The sequence below is a fragment of the Mercenaria mercenaria genome, chromosome 5 (genome assembly GCF_021730395.1).
Source record: "Mercenaria mercenaria strain notata chromosome 5, MADL_Memer_1, whole genome shotgun sequence".
In the NCBI taxonomy this organism is placed as follows: domain Eukaryota; kingdom Metazoa; phylum Mollusca; class Bivalvia; order Venerida; family Veneridae; genus Mercenaria; species Mercenaria mercenaria.
In genome coordinates, this window is record NC_069365.1 from 5,782,934 (window position 1) to 5,810,874 (window position 27,941).

At 38.0% G+C, this 27,941-nt stretch overlaps 1 protein-coding gene across 2 annotated transcripts; it reads right to left on the reverse strand.

The window, feature by feature from the left end:
- Nucleotides 1-2,483: 2,483 nt before the first annotated feature.
- Nucleotides 2,484-27,911, reverse strand: LOC123556340 (uncharacterized). Of its 2 annotated transcripts, none has more exons than XM_045346969.2 (6): nt 27,462-27,911; nt 6,613-6,686; nt 5,698-5,838; nt 5,201-5,315; nt 3,376-3,448; nt 2,484-2,807 (listed from the first exon to the last, which is right to left on the reverse strand). In XM_045346969.2, exons 1-6 carry the CDS (start codon nt 27,696-27,698, stop codon nt 2,698-2,700), a joined length of 750 nt encoding a protein of 249 aa, XP_045202904.2. In that variant the 5' UTR covers nt 27,699-27,911; the 3' UTR covers nt 2,484-2,697. The 2 variants fall into 2 exon arrangements, 1 of the variants encoding a protein (XP_045202904.2); XR_008370867.1 differs by lacking the exon at nt 2,484-2,807 and adding an exon at nt 4,530-4,874.
- Nucleotides 27,912-27,941: the final 30 nt, after the last annotated feature.

Here is a 27,941-nt window from a genome sequence, read left to right on the forward strand (position 1 = left end):
TATCGAGCACATGACACATGGTTGTCGGTCAAAGGTCAAGGTCACTATTGTAGGTCAAGTAAAAATTTGTCTCTGCTCCATTACTTTTAATTGCATTGAATGATTTTTAGTACTACACAAAATGTTCTCTATGATTAGACTGTATGTCGCGCACATGACAAGTGGTTGCAAGTCAAAGATCAAGGTCACTATTGAAGGTTAAGTTGTTTTTTTTTCATCGGTAGGGGACTTCTGTATACCGCCACTGCAATACTCGGTCATTTGTTTGTATGTAAACTGGTATGTCAGTAACCTACCGGGAATTGATTGAAAGTTCACACACTTGCAGGCATTCCAGACACAGATCCGCTAATTCTGTTTTGCTTTTTTTCTTGAAGTTATGTCCCATTTTACAACTTTGTTTTCATATGTAAGATGGTATAGACCGAAACTTCACACACATGTTCGCTATAGTCTGACATGCACTGTATAGGTTTCATTATTATGTTTTACCTTTTCATTCTTAACTTTCGATCACACGTTCATTTAGTGACAACACTTTTGAACATTCGAGAGTTAGTATTTCTTTATTAACTTTCTTTTTCCTTTCGGAATATTGACAATATCAGAAGAAAGTCCGTCAATATCAGTAGTAGCGTAAATCACGTGTGTCTGTTGCAGAGATATCGGATATATGTTTAATAGACACAGCATAAACTACAATCCAGTTTCCTGTCGATTTAAAATTCTATATTTTCTCTGTAGTCCGATTTTCTGTTTTTCACCACTTTAAAAGTTCATTAAGCGTTTCAAATAAGAATTTGTTTCGAATAATACATACTTCTCTGTCATTTTTTCATTTGGCTTTGTTTTCTTGGTCAGTGTTAGAAAAATCTCTTAAAATCACCAGCTGGCACTCTTGAGTGTGGAACATCCGTTGCTTCTATAGGGCTCAGAGTAAAACAGTATATGAGCCGTGCCATGAGAAAACCAACATAGTGGGTTGGCGACCAGCATGGATCCAGACCAGCCTGCGCATCCGCGCAGTCTGGTCAGGATCCATGCTGTTCGCTTTCAAAGCCTAATGGAATCAGAGAAACTAATAGCGAACAGCATGGATCCTGACCAGACTGCGCGGATGCGCAGGCTGGTCTGGATCCATGCTGGTCGCAAACCCACTATGTTGGTTTTCTCATGGCACGGCTCAATTATAACTTAACATATTTCATCCACTGTATGTGTAGAAAGGTTCTCGTTAGTAAACTAAATGATATAATTTGATATACTTCCCGCGTGACAAAGAAAATACTTAGTACTAACCAATTGATACAGTTTAATAAAAGAAAGGTGGTCTTCTCTTCCCCTTTGGTCTAGTACTACCAGTTAGCACACTGACCATCAAGAACATTTTATGCCCTCAAAGGGAGGCACATTAGTTTTCAACTGTCCGTCCGTTAGTTCGTCACACCAGTGTTAACTTTTTGCATGAAGGCACTTTACTCGAGAACCACTGCACCCAGGACCTTCAAACTTCACATGCTGATAGTACTTATTGAGTACACGACCCCTACTGACTTTGGTGTCACCAGGTCAAAGGTCAAGGTCACAGGGGCCAATGTTAACTTTTTGCATGAAGGCTCTTTACTCGCGAACCACTGCACCCAGGACCTTCAAACTTCACATGCTGATAGTACTTATTGAGTACACGACCTCTACTGACTTTGGGGTCACCAGGTCAAAGGTCACAGGGGCTGTCCCCGAAGGCAGGCATATTAGTTTTCAACTGTCCGTCCGTTAGTTCGTCAAACCAATGTTAACTTTTTGCATGAAGGCACTTCTCTCGCGAACCACTGCATCCAGGACCTTCAAAACTTCACAGGCTGATAGTACTTATTGAGTACACGACCCCTATTGACTTTGGGGTCACCAGGTCAAAGGTCAAGGCGCTGCGGGGGCATTTGTCACCATAAGTGACAGCTCTTATTATTGAACTACTAGAGACTTTATGCCCAATGCAACTGGCCACCTTATCCAAATTTGTGTTCCCATTAAGTCTAAAGTTACTAATACGCCTATCCTACCAGTCTGTTTATATAAAACATGTAAAAGCAATCAAGAAATAATAATTTCAATACTTATATTTCTTAAAAAATAAAAGTTGCATTGCACAATTATATCACAATTATTATAGCTGTAGATCTACAATATATACAAAATTATTATCAATCAATTAATAATTTTTGTTATTTATTTATCAACTTTTAAATGGTTTAAAAGCATTTGACTCAATTCACATACCAGTTTAATACAGTGAAATTACAAAATACTTTATTACGACAATTATTCATAGAAAAAATGTTATATGTACAATGTAATCCTAAATAATGTGTTCCCAGCAGCATGCATCTCATTTTCTTAAGCGATAGATATACAATAATTAAAGCATACACTACTGTCAGTAGCGAGGTGTAGGCGAGCCTATTTACAAATGTGTCTTTTTAAAAAAAAACATTTGCCTTTGAAAGATCAATTCCAGTTCAAGATTTTCAATACCAATTTTCTTTACATTTTGAGGAATATCCCGTCTTTCATACTCCTTATAAAAATACTGCCAAGTCACTCATATATAGTAAGTCTAATTTAAAGATCACATCTTAAAGATCTTCATCGCCGCTTTGCCAGATTGACTACGCACAATTTTGACGGGTACTGTCAGAACTAACAAACCTGTGCACTATACATAACGTCAGTCCTCATACTGTATTTTCTTCCCTTTATCAGCGCGGAACCCTCGTGCATTATATCATGCTGGAAGACTAGCACCATACCTATTTAAAAAATCACAAAAGCCGCATGTAATTTTTGAAAGTGCACACAAATACATTGATTTAGTAACAGAAATATAAATTTTGCGATGAAGACAACTGTTTATCATTAATATAAGAACATGTTTTTTCTAAAACATGCAGTTACAAATGACATACTTTTAAAGGCTGTATTCTGAAAGCCTCTTTATACAATAATGTTGGTATGTTGCTATTTCGTCCCGGTTTTTGCCCGGCCTTTGTCACGTTACCTTTGGCGAAAAAATCCTTTTTGTTTAAGGGATACACAGGTAAAACTATGTGTGTCCATAGGGCACATGTGTCCCCACCACTCCTGTCACTGTAAATGGTGTCGTGACTCTAGGTGAAATATTTTTAGGATATATATATATAACACAAACTTTTAAGCACTTTATGTGCATTTTTCACTAAGTGAAGGACCACAACTCTGGCATAGCCGAGTGAAATCCCAAAGAGAACACCAGGTGCACAACTTCACATGCTATATAAAAATTCTATAATGTTTAACGTCTGTAGGTCAAGTACAAAAGTTTGTAGAATAAATAAATACCTGTTTCCGGGACAACTTCTACTCTTTCCTTTTCGGCAAAATTCATGAAGGTTGTGCTACCACCTTCAAACCCCTGTAATGAATATACATTGTAATAATACAATACATAATTTATGCTAAAATATTTTAGATGATTACGAAGCAAGTTCTACAACTTATAGTAATCACTTTTGACACCTCATTCCTGATGGAATCCGTCACCACCATGGTATGACAAAAGAGAAGCCATATTCCCTCTCTTAAATACTGAGCGCCAAGCAAGGGAGCTACTGATACCATTTTTCACGTCTATGGTATGACGCGGCCGGTGATCAAACCCACGACCTCCCACACTCGAAGTGGACGCTCAACCAATAGGCTATCAAAGCGGTACAATGAATACTGACAAGAGGTCCAAAAAGCGGCACAACCTACGCCCGAAGTTAGATCAGATTTATGGATTTTTTTCTGGGTGGGAGTCAGTGGGGTGTGTGCGCCGGCGGCGATGGAATACTTAGGCACAAGAAAATAAATGTGTTTTTCCAGCGGGGTGTGTGTGTGGAGGGCGTAAGAGTAATGTGGATTGCTGCACTTCTCAAATCCTTAAAAGTTATTTTTAGGGGGCGGTTAATGTAGGGATTCGTATGTGGGTGTGGCAGTAATGTGGATTGCTGTACTTTAATCATCACAACACCATCCATCTATATTCCAAGTTTACAGTCAATACCTTGAATGGTTTTAAAAATGTGCTGTGCTCTGGATAAGAAATACAAGGAAATATTTGAGATTAAAACTCATTCTGTGACTTTGACCTACCAGCCAAGTTCATGTGTGTGCACATCCAATTAAGCCTCTCTATATGTCAAGTCTGAAGTCAACACATTGAATGGTTATTATTTAAATTTATGCTCCGGATACGTAATATGACAGCCGGTAACGGTGACCTTTGACCTACCGATCTGGTTCATGCGCTCAAATACTAAGGCACAAGAATATAAAAATGATTTTTTTTGGGTTGAGGGTTGGGAAGTGTTGATGTGGGGTCATGATGGTTGCCATCATCCACATATATTCCAATTTTAAAATCAATATCTTGAATAGTTTTGAAGTTGTGCTCCGGACACAAAATACAAAGAACAGATTGAACTCAATCGTGACCTTGACTTCTGACTTACCGACCAAGTTCATGCACTCTGCACATCGTCTCGTCGCCTCCTACCTATAATGTCAAGTTTGAAGCCGACATCTTGAATGGCTATTAAGTTATGCTTTGGACGCAAACTATGATGGATGGATTTGACCTTTTTGTGATTTTGAACTTTGACCTATCTGGTTCATGCACTCTGCAAGTTGTCTCATCGCAACCTACCCATATGCCAAGATTGAACTCAATTCCTTGAATGGTTGTTATGCTCCGGACACGAAGTATGAACGGCAAATTTGACCGCTGAGATCCATTTGTGGTCTTTCACTTACCGACCTGGTTCATGTGTTCTGCACATCGAGTCATCATCACCTACCTATATGCAAAAGGTAAAGTGAATGCCTTGAATGGTTAATACTGAGTTATGCTCCGGGCACTAAATATGACCGACAGACAGACGCACGCGTTATATGTCCGCTTTTTCAAAACGGGCGTGTAAAAATAGAGGCCATCCACTGACAATATGCCATCATTTTATAAAGTTTGGACAGTCCTAGGACAAACTTGAGCATTCCCCCTTTTTTTGACAGGGAACCAAACTGACTTGCCTACCGGCAGACATCCTACCAACATAAAACGGTTATTTCTCCAATGTTTTAAAGGGACATAGAGGGAATATTATAAATCTGCAAATATATTTACCTCGTTCAGATATAACTGTATGGTAATATAGCTCTTTTCTCCATTTGGTCTTATATACATGCCGTCCATGTGGGGAGCGAAGTACTCGCCCGGATCGTATTTCAAAAACCTTAATCTGGAAAAAGAAAAGCAGCTTATAATTATTATATCACAAATTATTTGATTAACGGGAGAGATCTATCCTGTTTTCTGAAATGAGCGTGTTTTTGCACAGGTATATATATTATCCTCGCGAAGTTCTACATGAAGTGGCTGGCGGCAAGTGGTCGGGTATCTGGAGAACAAGAAAGGAACATTTATGACTTATCCGACTGCCATGTAGAACTAAAATGTGAAAACATCTCAAAACATCTTTAAAGTACGATGAAATAAACATATAAACTATGTACTTGAAGCAACGCCAAAGCATACAGTCTACTAACTCGCTTTCTGGACCCCGCTAATCGTATGGCAAGATAAAAATGTATATAATACTGACAATGAGCGCATACATGTACCTTTCATTTAATGCCATTACTTTTCTGCTTTCCCAAGTTTCTGGAATATATTTTTTGATTCTTTGCCAGATTCTGTCAGCTTCTTCAAATGAATCCCAGATACATCTCGTGTTGTTCCTCACATCTTTCATCATACGCTGTCTGTGTAACGTCAAAAGTAATACATTAAAGGTCCATTACTAAGGGAAAGTGAGTTGGCAATTTTTTTTCATAGCCAGTGCATAGACTTCTGCAAGACACTAAATAATAAAGATTGGCAGGTCACAATTTACAGAAAGTCTTTGGAACTCAAAGAAATGTATGTGTATTGTGTTGAAATTTCAATGAATCGACAGAATGACCCCCAGGTCTTTTTAACTATCTTCATACTTCATAGAAAAATAATCGTAAATATACTGCGATTTATTTCGAATTTCTACATACCAACTTTCATTTTCCAATAAAATGAAATAGTTTCTGTGCTTTTTAAAAGAAATTAAAATGTTCACTTTCCTTAGTATTGGACCTTTAAATCGAAGAGAATTTAAACAAGTAGATACAACCTGTACATATCTGATAATCTGTAAATCTTAATTTGTAAATTATAACAAAGTGACCATATCGAGGGTTCAACGCAATAAGGGCGTATCTACATATGATTATTATATGTAGATACGCCCTTATTGCGTTGAACCCTCGATATACTGGCTAAATTAATAGCAGTGGGAATTTATATCAAAAAGGTACTAGAAACTATCATTCTCAGCCATCTCAGGTTCCACATACATCTGACTTTAAGTTATTTGTTTGGTCAATTATGATGTTAAATAATGATAAATACCAGACAACAAATCCAGCACCCAATTACAATATATTCTGAACATTAATATATCAAACAAAGTTTGCCGAATACCCGCGTCATGATAAGAACATTACCTTCCGCCTCCAACATTTACAAGGGCGTCTTCATATCCCATCTTCTCTGTTTTCTTTATATAGTCTTTGCATTCCTATTTATAGATTTAAAAATAAAATTCATTATAATTATAACGTACATTTTTTAAACGGCAATGTTTATTAGCACGACTAAACCTATATTGCACGAGGGCGTAGCACGGTACAAGTAAAGGTTTAGGATTGCTAATTAATAACCACGTAAGGATCGTTACAGTAGTTCCAAATCAATCTAAAATGCAAGTCACACTAAAAGACATACATCTTGCGGGTCTTTTGATTTGCCCTTCCCGCTGTGTGAACGTCCCGTCTGGTATTACTATAAATGCTTTGTGTATATTCATACATACGTTTGTTTGTTTGTTATGGGTTAAACGCCGTTTTTCAACAGTATTTCAGTCATGTAACGGCGGGCAGTTAACCAAACCAGTGTTCCTGGATTCTGTACCAGTACGTACATCAAAATATAATCCATTATTTAAAAAGTTAACATAATATGTATATTTCTTGTAATGTAAATAAGTTTGCTTTTATGTTTTGTTACCTAGTTTTCATATATATCGCACCTACCAGGGCGGAAATAAAAATATTGAATTGAATTGAACTGAATTATAGAAAAAAAAAATGTTCTTTATCAATAATTTTAATATGCTTTTCTCTGTTAATACACTCTTACGCTAGAATGACGTCACGTTAACGTGCGGCGAAGTCAATGTTTTTGTTGCGACCAAGAAAGAGCGCTACTATATTTTATCTACTGTTTTAGATTAAGGGCATATTAGAATCGGAATAATGTTTAACAAAACCGTGTTTTAACACTATACATTCGGCCGGTAATACGTCGTACAAATAATTTCACTCGGGTTGCGCCCTTGTGAAATTATTACGCCCGTCGTTTGCAACATTGGAAATCCACTACCTCCCCCCTTGCTCTCCCAAAATAAAAAAGATGAGGGTATAGTTAGGGTTGGGGCAGCCGGCTCGCAGTTTCTAAGCTTTCTTATATAGGGAGAAAAGAACAGTTGAATGAACTAGCACGAGAAATTTGGCTATGGTGCATTGATCGGCAAGTATGGTTAAGTTGTTTCCATTTACCTGGTCACTTGAATAAAACTGCGGATAAATTAAGTAGGAAATTATCAGATGACATGGAATGGTCCTTAATCAGTTTCTGTTTTCAGACCATTGAATCCAAGTTTGGTAAATTTGACACTGATTTATTCGCGTCATCCAAAAATAAGAAAAAAGGACTTTTGGCTTGTCCAATTTCATGTCACGTCATGTAATACATCTCGTATTATTTTTACTGTTTAATATTTAGTAATTTTTGGTGTCAATTTGTGCCTTTTAATAAATCGTCTGGCTCTACAGGAGTCAGACATGTTCAATCCAACTTATGCGTTGTGTTCCTTTGTCGTGTCATAAATAGAACTGCAGTGGCGAGAGAGAGCAAATATAAATACGTCGTACAAATAATTTCACTCGGGTTGCGCCCTCGTGAAATTATTACACCCGTCGTATAACCGCCCATCATGCATAAATAGTGTTAAAACACTTTTGCTATAAATTATTTCTAAAATATGGGGTATTCTGAATCGCTTTATATTCTATACTGTAGTAACAATTTTTGTTGATGATAAGTGGACACTAATGATTATCAATATAGCTGATGATGCCTAGACTGGTAACAATAGTGAATTAGTGATGTTAATTTTCTAATAACAAGAGATGTCTTAACTATCGAGAATAGTTAATATTGTTGATTGTTCTAGCTGACATTTATGAATATTATACAATTTCTCTTATAAACAGATAGTAGAATTCATCAAACTGTGAATAGTAATGATACTATTGCACAAAATTGTACTAATGGTGAGATAATTGCCATTGTCCTTCTAGTTTTATATTGCCATCCAGGAATAAATTATTAAAAACAATAACATATGCATGCCTGTCTGCATCTTGCCTATATAAGCAGAATCCCAGAACTGAAGGACAAGTCACATTTATGCAGTTACATGACTGACTTGTTCCTTGGATTCTGCAGGTTTTATCCCAGTGACTTTCGTAACCATGATATAAAGGTTACAATACCAAATATCCGTTTATTCACAACTTATCTAAATATTCTTTCATCGCCCTTAAGTATTTTGCCTGACTCATGTTAATAGCTAGACGATGCTATAATGATTAGTTTCAATGATAAAAGTTTATAGTGTTCATTATGGATTGCAAGCATCTCAGTTTAATTTAAACTTATTATTTTGTATGATCTGTACGGTCATAATGTCGACATAGCATTCCCATGTAGCCTGTGACAGGATCAAGTGATTCCTTCTCAAAATCAAGAAGATTGGGAAAATTTAAATATTAGGTCTAGGCAAAGTAAGCAATTTTTAGCTCACGATTAGCTTTTACGATTGATTGTTGTAGCCTACGTTCGTCTTAGTCCACACTATCTTTTAAGAAAATCTCCTCCTAAAGCCAAGTTACCAAACTTCACAGGAATGTTGCTTGGGAGGCCTTCAAATCCAGGCCATCCGTGCAGAAGTATGGTTGCCGTAGCAACCCACTGGAAAATCCTTATGAACCTTGTCCTTAGAAATCACTGGCATGATTTTGAAATAAGATAATAGAAATGTTCACTGAGTGACTCTCTGCCAACTTCTTTCAAATCATTCCGTTTCGTTAAGAAATATATGGCCGCCGAGCGGCGGGACCAATTTTCCCTATATGGTTACATGCAAAACTTAAAATCATCTCCTCTGAAACTGCTAAATTGATTTCAAAACCATTTTACAGCAATGATCCTTTAATGACCCGCTTTCAAAAATTCTTCAAGCCAGGTGGATTTGCTAAAAATTATCGCTGCCAAGAGTAGGGTTAGTTTTCTCTGTATGTCTATATGGAAAACTTTGAAAACCCTCTCCTCTGAAGCAGCTAGCTGGATTTGAAAATATTTTCACTGCAATTTTCCATGGGTGACCACTTCTAAATTCCTTCAAATCATTCTGTGTCGTTTAAAAACATGGCCATAAGTGCACGGGGCTGCTTTTCCCTATATGTCTGGAAAACTTTGAAATGTGAATGTCAGGTGAACGATCTAGTGCTATGATGACCGTCTTGTTTCAACTGATATTGTCTTTTAAGTGGCATCTTCAATTATTGTCTAATGCATGTTATAGGAACATAGACAGTTTCATGCGTGCGCGCCAAGCCAGAAAGATTGTTAACAGAAAAATAAAAGAAAATCGGGCCAAATAAAAGAGAAAAAAATGTGTTAGTTATTTAAAATGTAAAAACAGGGGTGACAAGGAAGGTTAAAGTGAAGCATGTTCGATGTTGCTATTGTTAACAGCAACATTGATCTGTGAAGGGGATGTCACTTGGGAAATAAAGAGTATTAAAAACAGTACTCAGTGGTTGCAGAGATTAACCTGTATGACCACGGATGATAATGGCGTGATAGCCTTGAGTAGTATAGGGGCCGGTTCGTGTGTAAACAATCGGGCGCCATCTTGGATGACCTAGTTACTATAATTAGTAACTCATTTGCATATAAGAAGTCATAATAAGTGCGCGTGTGCGGCGGCCATTTTGAATTCTAATGACGTATTTATGAAAATGGTAAGGAATGTCTTGTATACTTATCTAGGGCGTGTTCGCGCACATCGAGGGTCAGCCCTACACTAGGAGATAACACAAAAACAAAGCTATACTTACGTTTGACAAGAACTAACCGTTACAGACATTCGACCGGAAATGAAAACACTCGTGCGTAAAATATCGAGTATCTCCTTAATTACTCAACCGAATATACCCGTGTTTGGTATCGTACGCAATGGTTTGACAACGTCTATCAGCTCGCGGTGTTAAAACTAAAGTGGAATCCTCATGAGTAAAGTACAACTTTTATCTCTTATAGCTCAACTGATAAATTCATGATTAGTAACGTTCTTTAATAATACTCGTTGTAACACGTATACTTACTATATGTCGACTGAATGAAATGCTCCTTTCTGATTGGTTTATCACAACGTGACACGAATGTCTAATTCTGATTGGGTATTCGATCTACTTAATCGCTGATATGGGTCTGTGGGTGATTAAACGGACGTTTGCTCTACAAGATGAAAACTGTTCTGTCTTCTCACGCTATGGGAAAGCACTTAGATGCTAGCAATCTCGACGCTTCTGTCTTCTTTAACAGGGACATAATGAATAAATCTATTCAGAAATGTTTGGATGAACCCGATGAAGTGACACAGTGTGGCAAACGTTTTGAACTAACAAAAAGGTTCGATTTTGATATTGGAATTCGTGGTTACACTCACGAGCCAACTCACAAAATAAAAGTTGTGTACACCAAAACAAAGAAGGTACTTTTTGTCATTACGGCCTATCCCATTGTCTGATTTTATTGTCAGGACCTGTTTAAACTTGTCATTTTATAAATAGATATGACATCTGTTTCTAAAGATATCCACCAATGAATGAACGGAGCCTATAGATAGACAACTAATCAAATACTCGTATTTATGGACCAATCAAATGCGAGCTCATTGTATATAATACGCTCGAATATTTCTTCCCGTCATTAGAGTTTTGATACTCGAACAAGAAACATGGCAACTTCCAGATGTTATTTCGCTCTGGGAAATGATCGTTATGTGCAGGTCAACGAGTGGAAAGGAGATATGAGAGTCGATATTAGAGAGTGGCAAGGCGACAAACCAACGAAGAAAGGTATCAGTTTAACGTTAATGCGATGGAAGAATTTTGTAGACCAACTAACCTATGCGGATAAGGCGTTACAAGATAAGCAGTCCTATTGGAGTCACCTTGGAGTAAGTTTATTGTAACATTACAGAACACAGGGTGTGCGTGGACATAAGACAGTATTGGAGCCAGAAAAAGAAGTGGTACCGACAAAGAAAGGCATATGTTTACGACCGAAAGAGTATGTCTGTTTGAAAGAAGTTGTGTCACAGATAGGAACATCACTCCCTGAATTAGACGCGGTGGTACCCTGTTATTTACAAAGTGATCACATGAATCAGTTAGGCGCGCTTAAGTGCACGGAATGTAATCCAAATGAATGTGGGAGTTACTGAGGCCATATTCTAAAAATAACAATGATGTCTAAAAAAGCAACCAATGGGACAAAAGGTCTAAAATAGATACCAATCAGAAATGGGTTTGAAGGTATATAAACGAATGTACTAGAAATCTGTATCAATAACAAAATGAACGTTTCAGACTGCACACCAATGAACCGAAACATGGAATATTACGAAAACAGACTGAAGACTTTCGAAACATACCCGAAACAAATGCTTCCAAATAAGTATGAGCTGGCAAGTGCCGGACTGTTTTACAGCGGAAAATCGGACGTATGCGAATGTTTTAGATGTCACGTGAAGTTGAGCGCTTGGGAAAGATCGGACTGCGCATTGAGGGAACACTTTAAATGGTCTCAAAACTGCGAATGCATAAGAATAGTGGGAGCCCCTCAACAAATACAGTATAGTGGCTTTGGAACAATAACTGCAACGAGACCATCTGGTGGGTTTGGAGCGTTCAGTTCAACTACTACGGGGGCAAATTTGTTTGTCAATAATAGATGTAGTACAAATAACCTACCAAACTTATAAAAACAAGATATGTTTGCTTTTGTGTATATGACTGTGACATTAATAAATGACTGGATTAGGCGGTATCAGTTTAGAAGAGAATATCGCGAAGCTACAGAACATTTACTCGATATTTTGGAACAGTATTTAGAAAACTCTAGAACAACACCTGCTTTGTATTCTACTGTATTGTAATTTGTAAGAACATGTTATACATTTGTACGAATATACTTGTTATGTGTTATCAATAAAATAATGTCTAACTGGAAGCAGTATTTGTCTTCTTTGTATTTTGGACCCAAATTGTCCGGTTAGTTTTGCTGGAGTTGAAAAAGTGTACCAAATATCAAGTCTCAGGGTAAATATAAAATCGTAGGCACAGAATAAGGAAATGGCTTCAAAGTCAACAGTCTATCATTCCTTGACTAGAGGGGCCAGACGTCGATTTCCTCGATCTCGCGTGATTGTCCGAGGCATTGACAGTCAATGGGATATGGATCTGATGGACATGGTCGAACTTAGCCGAGCAAATGAAGGCTACAAATACGTGTTGGTGTCCATAGACATTTTCTCCCGTTTCGCTTTTTGTCAACCCATCAAAAGTAAAAAAGGTACGGAAATAGTGAACGCGCTAGAGCGAATACTATCAGGACCGAGAAAACCTAATACGGTGAGAACCGACAGGGGTATGGAATTTAGAAGCAAGGAGGTCAATAAGTATCTTCAGCATGAAGGAACTCATCATTTCTACGCCCTAAACACTGAGACAAAGGCTAACTATTCGGAAATACTAATCAAGAATCTGAAAAGAAGACTGTTCAGGTACATGTTAAAAAAGAGAACACAACGATACATTAATATCCTGGAAAAAATAGTACGAGGATATAACAGCACAATTCATAGGAGTCTAGGAAAGAGACCCATAGACATAACGACAGAGAACGAAGGAGAGAGTAGGCTTCAGCAATATTTACTAAGAACCAAAGGGGGTAAAAACGAAACTAATCAAGAAAAAAGCTACAAATTCAAAATAGGTCAAACGTACGCGTATCTCACGTGAAAAGTGTGTTCGATAGGGAATACTCGCAAAAGTGGACGGGTGAAATCTTTAAGATTAAAACGCGTTTCAAAAGAGAAGGCGTACCTGTGTACACTATAGCTATTGGGATAATAACGACCAGGTAGAGGGACATTTATGAACAGAATTACAAGCGTCAACGTGGACGAGACGACAGAGTACCATGTTGAAAAAATACTAAAGAAAAAGAGTTCGAAACAAACAAAGACAAGTCCCTTGTAAGGTGGTTACACTGGCCAGCGAAATACATAGTTGGATACCCGAACAATACGTGACGCAGTACTCCTAGACCACGTGACCTGACATGTATTCATATGACATATAAGAGTTTATTTATCTTCATTTATAGCCGGGCGATTGAAGAGTCAACACTATGATTATCACAAACGTTGTGTTCAGTGCCCATTTGGACTGCTCTATTGACTTGAGGCGTTTGTGTTATCGTATACAAACGCTCGTACGATCCTAGAACATTTCCAGACTGATCTGGCAACACAAGACCATAGGAGGAAATTGCTTAGTCTTCTCCAACGGAGTTATCAACTGTAATGGAAAAGCGACCAGTATTCAGCAGGGACGTCAAAGACTACGACGTTATGCCAGACGTATACAGCGATTAGGGTACACGGTGTGTCTGAAAGATATCAAATGCTTAACAGTGTCAGCAAGTCACACCTTAAGTACCGCCTTAGACTTAAATCAGTGGTAAAGAAAGACAGATGCGTGTATGAACCTGACTATTTTCAGCGGTGAATTTAAAGTATGATGGAGTCAATTTTTGTTGTTTTCACAGCGGTAAAGTGGTCATACTGAATCAAAGATCACGCTCAACTAGATGAAGCGGTCTACCCAGTCTTAATTGAACTGGAACTCTACACGCGTAAGAAGGGGTGAAAGTAAAGAAACCAATAAACAAACATGAATCAGTCTCAAGTGTACCTTAAACTCAACTATCTTCTCCAACTGAAAGATGCTACTGTAGCAGTTAGAAAAAACATGATCATAAATATGACGTCGAGTCAAATGCAGGCTATAGCTCAAGTAGCCAAAAGAGGATCAATGGAACGATTAATCCAGCAAGAAGATATGCACAGCTACTTGAAAGGAAAAGACTTTGCTACGGTCTCTGCTTCTGGAAACGTATCATATCTAGAAAGAAAACATTGTTAAGACGCCATCACTCACTTATACCCGTATTGTTGAGAGCTCCCCATCTTTTTGACACTATTCTGGACGAAGTCAGGACGAACAGAGAAGCGTAAGTAGCCTAAAATCAAATGAATACAAATGAAAACATGACTGAAGTTTACCTCTACCTTAGCAGTAAGGACTCGCAAATCATACGTAAGAACAACAATCCCTCAGATTTTTACATTCAGTTTCTAAAGTCATACGCATTAGAGGATCTGCGCTGTGACTGAAGTTACACTTACCTGCGATTTTACGCCGAGAAGTAAAAGACTGTATTTGTGCTGCGATATTGTACAAGAGTCTTACGTTAGAGACACTTTGTTGCCCGTTCTAAGGAACATAGAAATTGAAACCAGGTACAAGAAACTTAAAGTTATAGAATATAGTCGTCCGGTGTATTTGCCTGTGACTGTGAATTACTTTAATTCGGTGAGATTGTATTTGAAAGACCAAGACTTACAACCTGTGGAATTTAAAGCAAACGATCTTCACTGCGTTTTGCATTTTAAAAAGGTATGGGCTCCATAGAAGTGTACGATTATAAACAAGAAAAATGGGTACCGGATAAACCGGACCCGGAAAAATGGATACAACATTTCAAAGACCTGAGGGACGGATACGTACGACCTGATCATATGGGCCGTTACATCGTGGGTAGCGGTGCTCATCTTAGGAAAATGGCCGAAATGAAAAAGCAGCCAACAGTACAGCTGGTATCTCCCGTAGCACAAGCGACCGAAATCGCAAAGTCAGAAGTAAAACGTAAGAAGGAAGAAGAGGGTGAAAGTCGTAAGAAGGGCAGTGGAAACACTAAAAAACGTAAGAATACGTCGCCAATAGCGTATACTAAACCAAAGAGACCGAGGTTTATCAATCCCGACTTTCAGCTATAAAGAAACATGGAAGATTTTCATAAAGAAGAGTTGTCTTTGTTCACTACACCCCCAGCAGCCACGTCAGTACAATCGAGAGAGTGGATCACTTATCGTCCAGTAAATCAAGTCACCACCTTATCGGCACTCGAATTTAACATACCCGGTCAGTCTGCAACGTATTTGGATCTGAAAAGAAGCGTGTTGAACCTTAAACTGCAAATTGTGAAAGGCGATGGCGCCCCTGTTAGCGCCGACGAAATAGTCGGTCCAATCAATCTACCATTTCACACCGTTTTCAGCCAGGTTGATGTATCTTTACAGCAGACCCCTTTGTCGCATACAGGAATCAATTATCCCTATAAAGCTTACATAGACACGATTTTACAGTCAAACCGAGACATACAGGAAAATCTGTTAACGAGTCAACCTTATTATAAAGAAACAGGAAACGTTGACACCAATGACGGTAAAACAGGAAATAATTACGGGTTGCTTACAGATGTGCGCTATTTAAAGCAGTAAAATGTGGGAAATGGAAGGACCATTACATATCGATTTGTTTCAACAACCCAAGTATACTCATCAAATGGAGTCGCTGTAGGCATTAAACTACACCTTAACCGCGACGCCTTCACATTAATCACTGACAGCCCGTCTCCTGACTATCGCGTAAAAATAGCGGATGCTCATTTCAAACTCTGTATTCAGCGGATGAAAAGTGACGTATATAGTAGCGCACATAATCTCATTCAAGACATGTCAGCCTTTACCCTTACCTACGCACAGAGATCAAGACAACGTCCATTGCTTCGGGTCAATTTAGTTACAGCGCTGACGATATTTTCAAGGACTAGTTCCAGTAAACTGATAGTAGGCCTGGTTCCTAGTGCGGCATTTAATGGCGATTACGCGCACAACCCATTCAACTTCAAGCATTATAACTGTAGTTCCATAGGCCTATACGTCGATGGACAATCGGTGCCCTCACAACCGATGCAACCAAATTATTCGGCGGATCAATACACGGAGTGTTACAGAACATTGACTCTGTTTAGGAACGACATTAACATTTCAAACAAAGATTATAAGAAGGGATATTGTCTGTACGTTATTGATGTAGATCCTTACTACTAATTTAGCACTAAAAGGAAGGGACATTGTCGACTAGAAATCAAATTTGCTGAGGCATTACCAGAGAGTGTGACACTGATTATGTACGCCACCTTCCCGGAAGTACTGCATATCAACAGTGCCAGGGGCGTCTATTTCAAATGAATAATTTAGAACTTGAACGTTTACTCAAAAGATATCCAGTAACAGTGTGTGCCTCTGATCAAATGAAAGTTCAAAAGGGACAGTTTGTTATTTCTAACACGGATACCAGTGATGGAACTGGGAAGCATTGGGTGACCTTTTACTTTCCGATACAAGGACCTTACGAATTCTTTGATTCGCTAGGAAAAATGCCAAACGACTACGATGCCGGCTTTGAAAACGTATTAACGAACGAGTACTGGATGATTGGTGATCCTATTCAAGACTCTAAATCGGATACCTGTGGACTTTATTGCGTGTATTACGTCATGACTAGATGTACAGGAATGACTTTAAAAGACATGTCCAGACCTTTTAATGCGTAAAATAGAAATGGAATGATATCTGTATTGACAGAATTGTAAACAAAAACAAACTATAGAATCTGTTTATATTTATTTATTTTGTATGTATATAACAATAAAATAGAAATCAAAAGAAAATATTGTCTTTGTTTTAAAACGAGATCCAGTCTATATTTGCTTTATGAGTCTTTTTAGTTTTTTTCTCTTTCTTGATCACGCGTTCCCCCGGTGGAGTTAATGAGGTTCTGGCCACTTTAGGAGGTATGGACTCATCATCTTTTGTTTCTCCAGATCCTGTATACTTGAACTGCTGCATACGCTGATATTTTTCGTAGGGAACCAAAATAAACTTTTCCATTATAGCAATACGGATTCTAGATACGCAAACGCAATTTTCACTAAGATGTAGATCAATCGTGGCTTATGTTGGATGGCTTCTCTCTTTTGATTGAATCCAATTTTTCTGTTTCCCAGTAGATGAATAAAACGTGTCTGTCGCTTAAGCCTATTTTTTCAGAAGGTGTAAGGCGTATTTTAAACCTGAAAAATATGTAGGCAATCTGGGTGAGAGCTCTCAGTTGATGTCTGGTAATTGTACTCAACAATGCTTTCCTTTGCGCGGCTGTAGTGCTTTTAAGAAGATTTAAGAAATGACGTTGCTGTTTGATTAGTTCAACCATGGTTACTCTTACGCCGCTTTGGTCTTCCTTCTTACGTTAATCTGTAGACTATAGGGTCTTCCCCGGAAAAATAAGGGTTCTTAAACGGTATTTATCATTGCGTGAGGGCTCATATCCACCAAAAATAACCGTGTTTCGTGCTTAATGCGTCTTCAAAGCTTTCATGAATCCTTTTGTTTTACCAGGTAGAGTTGTCGTCCCAATATTCCTACTTGCGATACATCTCCTAATTTTTCATGAGTACCATATACCACGTATTCAAGGCAATAGTCCTGGCGTGTTTACCTCCCTGATACAAGTTTTGTGTAATTAGTATGACAGATACCCTCCTATGGTGACAGCCCTGCGTAAATAGCAACTCCATGTCTTTGTTTCGCATTACTTCGTGCATGAGATCATCGATTATAATCAACTTGTGCCTCTTGTCACGGGTAAAGTCGTCCACTTCTTCACCCGTTGGCAGTCCTTGTTTACTATAAAAGTTTGGAATAGACCTTTCCATGTCGTCAAACAAGTCTTGATGTATACCGTAACAGTATAATATGTGCGAAGGCGGTTCTCTCGAATACATATCTTTCACATTTTCAAAAACTGTACACCCATTGCGTTTTAACCGCTTCCGGTTTGACCACAAATACACATACTGGAGCAAGGTTCAAAAGGTAATGATGTTTTCATTATTTCTTGAGCTTTGGACTTGGTAAGAGCGTATCCGATACAACTACTGAGTAGACTGATCCACCAATCGCTAGCACCGTTTTGAAGAGATAGGTTAATGATGGAGGTATGATAATCACATAAACAATGATCATTTGACAAAATACACGATCTCAGCTTGAGGTACTCGAGTGCCTAATAAATGCCAACGGTCACTAAGGGACCTGTTTTCTTCTTCATTAGAATGTGGATAACGTATAAACGTTTCCCTTTCCGGGGTGTGAGTACCTGCGGGATTCATATTCTTACGTTGATTAAGGCGAGAATGGGAGTTCTTACCATGAAATGACAAACGCATCATATTCTTACATATTTTTATTCATGACATGAGACAATAACAAAGTTATACAATTCTTTGAATCAAAAATTGAAACAGTGTAGATAAAACTTAAAATTTAGATCACAGAAACAGTAACACAGATGTTAAAATCTATAACAGACCCTATGGAAAATTACGCAGAAATATACAAAAAAAATGGAATCACCTTTGACAAATATTTAAACGCCCGTAACATTTTTTAAAACGGATGTTACACTTTTTTAAACAGCATTGACAAAAACGTGAACGACCCTATGGAAAATTACATGTTAAAGTGCAAAAATCGAATCACCTTTGACAAATATCTAAATGCCCGTAACATTTTTTAAAACGGCTGTTACACTTTTTTAAACAGCATTGACAAAAACGTGAACGGACCCTATGGAAAATTACATGTTAAAGTGCAAAAGCCGAAACGTAGATATCAGAAACTAAAATACAGATGTCAAAAACTATAACACAGAAATTTAATTTTAAAACGTATGAACATCAATCTAACTTAATACCCGTACGGTTCAGTGTCAAAATCTGCAATTTTTCTACGTTTTGTATACACCTCTTGATATTTTTTGTTTTCTTCACGATTGACTATTTCCTTTTTCTCTATCTCTACAAATTTTACGCGGATTTGTTACTGTAATGCTCGGACAAGCTTTTGGATCGACAACAATGTCTTTCACACTTCAAAATTGATCAACTGACTATTTTATAATTTAAAGTAAAACCCCTAACCTTACACGTCTCTTTGTTTTTACTAGTTTTATAAGCGTAATTTTTAGGGCCACCAGACACAAACTCTACAATGTACTCCCCACCGTCCAGCTCATCCGTAAGTTCTCCCAAGTAATCACCTAATGGAGGATCATACTGTCCGGACGACTTACATATATCACACTGTCCGTATCATAATAAAGTACCCTCCTATACGAGCTTTTCGAGCACACTGTAAAGTTTAAGTCTGGCCCAACAAGTTGTAAAAGTAGCTAAATAGATATTCGTTTATTATCTTCGGGTTGACAGTCTCGTTCGAATTGCCATTCTACTTGTAACATGTCATTGGAAAGGATATGAAAATTAAGCGGTTGTTTCGTCGGATCGGAAAACAATTGGAAGAAAAGGTTTGCCTGCGTTTCGTGAAAGAACTCTGTCTGGCGCATATTGAGACGTTGACCAAACTTACCCCAAAAGCTATTGAGACATAGTTTAGCCAGCGCTCTCAAACCCGGATTCTTCCTTATGTTTGACCGATCCAACGAAACACCCTCTTTCTCCATATATTGAGTTATGTAATTCATCATGTCTTGTTCATTTTGTATCCAGTCAGGGGAGCCGCTTGCCTCTTGCTTAAACTTAAAAAACGTGTTTATGTAATTGGCAAACAGTCCCCCTTTACTGGTTTTTAGGGTCATTTGAGTAGTTCCTCCCAGTGGTATACTTCGCATATTTCTTAATGGTATAACCTAGTCTTAAAGCGGTCTGAATCTCCGGAGTACACCACGTGCCAGTTAACGCTCTATCATCATCGGGGCAATCGCAAGTGTTTTGGTTTTCAGTATCCGCGCAGGTTCTACATAAAGGAAATTTCAGTTTGCCATTTGACCTATAAGGAAGGACGGGATGGTATAGACCTCTTGGTGGTACAATTTTAACTTTGGCGATGCCAAAGTACTCATTTATGTCACAGAAATCTTTCGTTATTATGACGGGGTGACCTACAGGATACTGGCAATACTTGTTGACCCAAGGATACAAACTAGTGAAATCAACGTACTTGATTCGTTCACTTTCATCAACTTTGTAGTAGAGTTTACTGGCATTGGTGCGTCCCCCGAAGAAACTTTCCCTAGGATCTAATCTGTCTGTTAAATCTAAATTATCAATAAAACGCTTCATCTCAGAATTTTGATTCTTTCGTTTTCTGAATTCGTGGTCCCAAATACAAACGTATTTCATTCCTAATTGTTCTATGTAAGCTTTCTTTTTCATTGTCAACGCGAATAGTTCGTCTAATGATTGATTGGTGAGCGGATGACACGTATTTTCGCGATGTTCGGTGAAACAATCTCTACATCCGTGGTAGATGCAACTGTGGTACTCATACGCGGTGTTTGTTTCTTCGCAATACCCATCTAATTTATATCGTGTACCTGGTAAAGATTTTTCGCCAATATTTAGCGCGTGTTGAATTTTGATATTTTTAGTATGCGCCAACCATTCTAACCATTCGATAGAGATTTTACTGTATTGATCATTGTAACCACCGGGAGGAATTTTCGCTATCAATGTACGTACAAACTTTTTCTCTCTCACTTCCTTTTCCGTCAGTTCGGTTTCGCGGATCCATTCGTTTTCGTCAAATACATACAGCTTTCCGTCTACTAATTTTGCGGGTACCCAATCATTTCGCCTTCTAATTTTACTTCCATTCTTCTTCAAAAATTTGGTTCTAAATACGTTCATGCAGACGGAAGCTATAGTCACGAATCGAATGGATCTACGGCCCGTACTAACCTTTTCTTCTTCCTGCCCTTTCTCATTTATTCAAACTCTCTTTCACCCGTAGCATTCATCAATAATTCTCTAAATTTTAAACAGGCTTGTCTCAAAATATCAACGTCGCTTCTACAATATTCCAACATTTCTTTTCTAAAATCGAACGTATCATTCTTTCTCTCACTCAACCATGCTAACAAATCAGATCTCTCTCTCTCATAAAATCATGCCCGTAATATTTAGCCTCTGGGTATGACCCTATATAATTTTGGTTTTCCTTCGTATTAAAATAATGAGGGAACCACCCCTTTTTCAATTCATCTAATCCAAAAGCTTTCGGTAACGCAGATAATTTCATGGGTAAAAAATTGAGACTGTCAATCACTTTAATATGTAAATATCGCTCCAACGTCATGTACATAATTTTAGATCCGCTATAAATGATTTTGTCTGGTCTAAGGGATTGGTCTATAAGATATTCTAAAAGGAAATAGCCGTCGTAGCCTTTCATATTGTGGGCAACAACTTTAAAATATTGATGCTGTTCAGAAAACAACCATTGACCAAATTTTTCCGCGGTATCCGTTCCTTCAAACGTGACTTCTCTAAACCCGCATGTTCCGGGGCATGGCCCTTCATCTTCGTTAGCAGGCAACTCTGAGTTGTCATATTCGTCGCAACGGGTACCGCATTTTTTACATACAGACTCGGGCGTTAATTCTTTATCAATGCATTCCGGACACACAGTTTGGGCCACTACAAAATTGGGACGATGCGTGGTTTTACCGCACCATGACGTTTTACAGTTTTGACATTTGGAGCAAGATTTACATACCTTTTGCGATTGGCAGTCTTTACAATCATTTTTTCTATTAGGTACATATCCGTTTTCACACACAGATGTTTCATCCTGGCTACACTCGAAATCAAAAAATATAAACTTCGGAATGTGATCTTCTTTCGCCGGGGTGGCTCTTAAATAACAGAAATGTCCTTTCAAAACATATTCGTTACACGAACTACACATATACTCTCCGCACTGGTGTTCATCTTTTTTTCGTTGATCTAACCTAATTACTTTTTGGCATGAAGGGCACTTCCACCATTTGTCGCATTGTGAGGTTCCGCTGGGTTTTCCTTTGTTTTTTCCTTTCTTGTGTATTGGTATTTGTTTATGTTTTTGATAACACTCTTCTGATCTACAGTCCATATTACAATCTCCGCAAGTCACTTCATTTTCCGTTTTGGGGCAATGGTCTCTTTTACAGATGATACAGTGTGTTTCGCATTGGTGTCTTTCTTTGTTATTATAATGTTTGAGGCATTTTTCGCAAAAATATCTGGCGCTAAAGAAACCGGTGACACTTGTAATAGCATTAAAGTGATTGTCCTCCACTAAGTATATGTAAATGCATGGGCGATCGTCGGAACTGGGTCTTACTATGAATTTATTGCCCAGCGTGGCACTGATCACCAACACTCGTACTCCAAGGACTTCTTCAAACGCCGTGATATCTTCTAAACTCGCTGGTCTGTCCAAAGAAACCCCTGCCAATTGACTAATGGCTATTGCTAATTGTTGTTGTTGCTTAAGATTCTTTCTTGTGAGGTCCTTATAATAACTTTCTGGCACTTTTTGATGTTCTATTATAAGTTTTAGATTACTTTTCTTTTGTCTGTTTTTGGTTATTTCTTTCCATTCATCTTGGGTACATCTTTTCAATTTGGCCCAGCTGATTCCAATCGCTCTCGCCATACACATCTGGTCGTCATTTTCTATGGTGACTATAGATGTTTTTAACTGTAACGAGTTATTTTTTCCTTTGAGTTTAGTGATTCTTCGTCTCGGTCCACCGCTTCCTTTTGGTAAATCAATGGATCCTACTGAAATGTCAAAACTTTCATCAATGCAAAGGTCTTTATTACTGTTGAGCACTTTCTCGATAGTACCCATCACTTTATCGGCATTGAGTTCGTCCCAGGGTTGGAGGGGAACGACAATCGGATCGTGTAATCCTTGGTGATGTATAACAACACGCCCTAAATTGTTCCCCGCCAAATCGCCCCGGGCTTCCTCTAACACGTCGTCAAACATTTGATGGAGACCTTGTCTCACATCTTCTAGTCTCTCTCCTCTATACTGTTCATTGATCTTGACTTGATACGTACGATCGACTGCAGCGCTTTTCGCATACGTTCTTTCCTTTTTCTTTCGTATGGTATACTGAAGTCCCTGGGGGTCGGGTCTATGAGAAGGACCCGGCTGAGGCTCTTCTCCGCCCCCTATCTGTATCCCTGGCGATGTAGGGTTCCACTCCCCATCGTTCATACACGTGTTTTCTATCTCGTTCATTTCTTCATCGAAGAGTAAAGCTTTCACGCACTGTTCTATCTCTTCTTGTTCTCTTACGTATTCCAGGGCCAACTCCAAATCGTTTGTGTTCTGGCCGGTTGGCTCTCCAAAATGTTGAAGTATGTCATTCAATTCTTCCTCGACAAAGTCATTACTGTATTGCGGGTTCCTCAATTGAAACAAACGGAACCGCACCCCCGGGGAATCCCGTATCCCCCACGTAGCCGCAAAATTCATCAGCTCATCTGCGTCGGTAAAAGTATTCACGATAGTATCAAAGTTTTCCATGTTGCCGGTATGAATTCTAAAGCTAGAATGATTTAACTGACTCGAACGCGTTCTAATATACTCGCCACAAAGCCTCGATTTCAAAAGGAGGCTCGTATTTTTAGTAAGAACGTCATTTATCTCAATTCTGATTGGTCAATTAAAATAGTAATACTGGATTAAACCGGTAAAAACCAGACAAGAGGCACTTATTTTCAATAATTCTTATTTAAAGAACAAATATTTAACTTTCCCTGCGGTTTTATCTCAGTATTGGAAAACAAAGTCGATCCGTGCTATCGCTTGTCAAAATTCTGCTTCCTGATTGGCTGTTGATAGCGAAGTGTTATATACAGGTAAAATTCATTCGATTAAAGGATCTCAGGTAGAGCGTACATCACGGTTTATGCTGTATGAACGATTAAATTAGGTATTTCTGTTTCATTTTTCGTATCGGGTTTATTAAAGACATTTTGCTATAATCATTTCTATACTTATGTATCAAGCGTTAATGCGCAGTGTAAAATCGATAAATATGTACACTATAGCATGGAGTAGACGTAAAGCGATACGGGTCTTAACCTGTCAGGTGTATCGGGAAAATGTCACCGCTTGTCAAAATACTGCATTTCGATTGGCTGATGGTAGTGATGTATTATATACTGGAGTTCTACAGGTAAAAATCATTCGATTAGAGGATCTAGTAAAGCACACACAACGGTTTATACCGAATGAACGATTAAATTAGGTATTTCTATTTCATTTTTCGTATCGGGTTTATTAAAGACATTTTGCTATAATCATTCTATAATTATGTATGAAGCGTTAACGCGCTGTTTAAAATCGATAAACTATATAGCGTGAGTAGACGCAAAGCGATACGGTCTTAATCTGTCAGGTGTATTGGAAAAAACGCTACCGCTTGTCAAAATACTGCATTCCGATTGGCTGTTGGTAGTGAAACGATATTTCTATTAAACCATCTAAAGATTTGATTCATTAGGCGAATTATTCGGACAGGTAAGTTGTATGAACGATTAAATTAGGTATTTCTGTTTCATTTTTCGTATCGGGTAAATTCATGACATTTTGCTATAATCATTTCTATAATTATGTATAAAGCGTTAACGGCGCTGTTTAAAATCAATATATGTGTAGAGTGGAGTAGACGTAAAGCGATATGTGTCTCAACCTGTCAGGTGTATTGGAAAAACGTTACCGCTTGTCAAAATAATGCATTCCGGTCGGCTGTTGGTAGTGAAACGATATTTCTATCAACCATTGATTCATTAGGCGAATTTATCCGGACTGGTAAGTTGTATGAATAATTTAGTTAATTATATTTCTATTGTATTTCGTATCGGGTTTATTAAAAGAAATTGTAATCATTATATTAATGCGCTCATAAATCGCGCTATGTAAAATCATCGTATTTGTACGTTATAGAACGGGTTTAAGACTGTCAAAATAGTTTATTCTCTGATCAGTATTCAGACTTACCGTTGTCATTTGCAGAAGAGAACGCCTGATCCCCGCAAAATTCGTCTGCGCCGGTGAAAGTGTTTAACGGTAAAGTTTTCCATGTCACCCGTATGAATTCCAATGGATGACGGCTGTGCACTCTCTTATATACGATTCGCTTTCTGAATTCGCGATGTCATTCGTTAATAATATTGAGCGTCGATTGGTTAAAATTTCGACGTTTTCATTGGTCAAAACGACTTTATTGGAGATGTTACATTGGTTCGTTTTCCTGACTTCTGATTGGCTATTTTATGTTTAGAAACGAAGGTATTAATCTGTATTCTAAAAGTGTTGGTTCATTTTAGCGTGGGATATCGACGGGTTTACATCCGTTGAGTGCGTTATAGTTTCTTTTAATTTCATTTTATAAATAGGTATTCTCGTATTGTTTTAATGACTGGTCAGCAGTACGTAATTATATTATACATTTTCTTTCGAATGATTTTTATACTTGAGATTCTTTATAACGCATGCGTATAGCTTTCTTTTCGTGTTATCTCCGGGCCTAACTAAACTAAAAGGAACCAGCGTGTGAGCCATCTGGTCTAGTCGCGTAATGGCTGTCAAGTATTTGAATACTAATTTTTCGCTTAACAGAGGTCTAAATTGAGGCTAGTTTTTGTTTAAATTTCACTGTGGATGTATTGTTGACATTTTGGTAGGAAACGTGGGAGAGCAGTTGTAATCGGTGAAGTCAAGCTCAATTTTAGTATGAGTAGTACTTCGGTCGCAGAAGTGTGATTTTGATGTCAGTTTACAGTAATGTGACCAAGAAATCTCTCTTAGAAGATACACTGACCCCTACTTTTCTCTTCATTTTATATCAGTTTTATCATAACTCTTTAAAATGAGGAAAGGATTTGTTCTCTGAAATGGGTCTAGCTATGTTTGCTAGCTCTTTGAAAAAAGTCAGTTTTATATAGAATATATAGGGAAAACTATTTAGGCTATTGTGACCTGTAGGGCTGACCCTCGATATGCGCGAACACGCCCTAGATAAGTATACAAGACATTCCTAAGCATTTTCATAAATACGTCATTAGAATTCAAAATGGCCGCCGCACACGCGCACTTATTATGACTTCTTATATGCAAATGAGTTACTAATTATAGTAACTAGGTCATCCAAGATGGCGCCCGATTGTTTACACACGAACCGGCCCCTATACTACTGCCTTGTTAGTTTTCATTGGAATTGCAACCTTTACACATTAGAGTCGTGAGTCAATGCATCGGAAATATAACCTGCGCAATTTTAGACTGTGTAGCATGTCACTGACACTGGATAGGCATATACCAATTGGAACCACTCCTATTTGGTCTCTTGCAGTTTATGCATGGAAATCAGACTCCAGCTGTGGTCTGACAAGCGTCTGATATGCCATAGACTTAAGAGCCCCGGTTTTGAGTTAACCTTGTCTTTTTATTTGACCGATTATGTTTGATATTTTTCCTCAGATGGAACAGATTGCAAAGATTTGTAGTGTTTTGATGAAGATACTATATACACTGAGATTTTGCAAAGTACACGTGTAAGGGATATCGGCCTATAGTTGACTGGGTCTAACTTAACGCCCTTCCTACTGATCAAGGTTAAGTTTGCCCTTTTCCAGTGGGAAATTATAGATCCCCCATCAATGAATTTCTGAAAGATAATTTCAATGATTGGTGGCAGTTCCTTTGAGCATGTTTTGACAATGATAAGCTTGATCTTGTCTGATCCGATCTGTAAATAAGTTAGGCTAAATACTGATATATTAAATGCATTCATGAATATATTTACTGTATTCGTACATGCTGAAGCATTAGTCATATACAGTCAAACCCGTGTTAAAGACCACCTCTGAACAGAGACCACCTGGCTCTAAAGACCGCATGTTTGTTTCCCATTCTAACAAATACAGTGTATTTTAACCTGTGAATAAAGACCACCTCCCAATAGAGACCACAGTTTGACTCTCCCAAGGGTGGTCTTTATAGACAGGTTTGACTATTATGAAAACTAGTTTGGAATACCCGAGTGCACTGTACTGTATCTCATCAGATCAAAGAGCTAGCTATGAAGTATAAACACTGACTTACCTTGTCAGAAAATACATTACGTAAAACGAAAGCCAGTTTTCCCTTGAAACATTCTGGCAAAGTTATGTCCTCTCGTGTAATGCCTGTATTGTCACGGTCATTTTTATTTTCATTTTTACATCCCTCGGAATTATCTTTCGTTCCACAATCAACACATGCACCTTCACTAATGCCAAGTTTACCAACACCACAACATATGTTGTTTGTTTCGGTTTCGTTTCCTGGATTATTTTCCATTTTATGTAAAAACTACGTCTCAGAACAAGCAAAGAGCTATAAAAAATAAATAAAATATTCTTTGGAACAAGGAACAATTTTGATCAGTTCTCTTAATTCCGATATCCGTTTTATATATCTATACAGACTATATAACAGTATTTGTAGTTTCCATGATTTGTCTATTTTTAGGCATGAATCAATTTATATAATTATAGATTTTAATGTGTCAAATCATGACTAATATCAAGTTATTTTTATGAA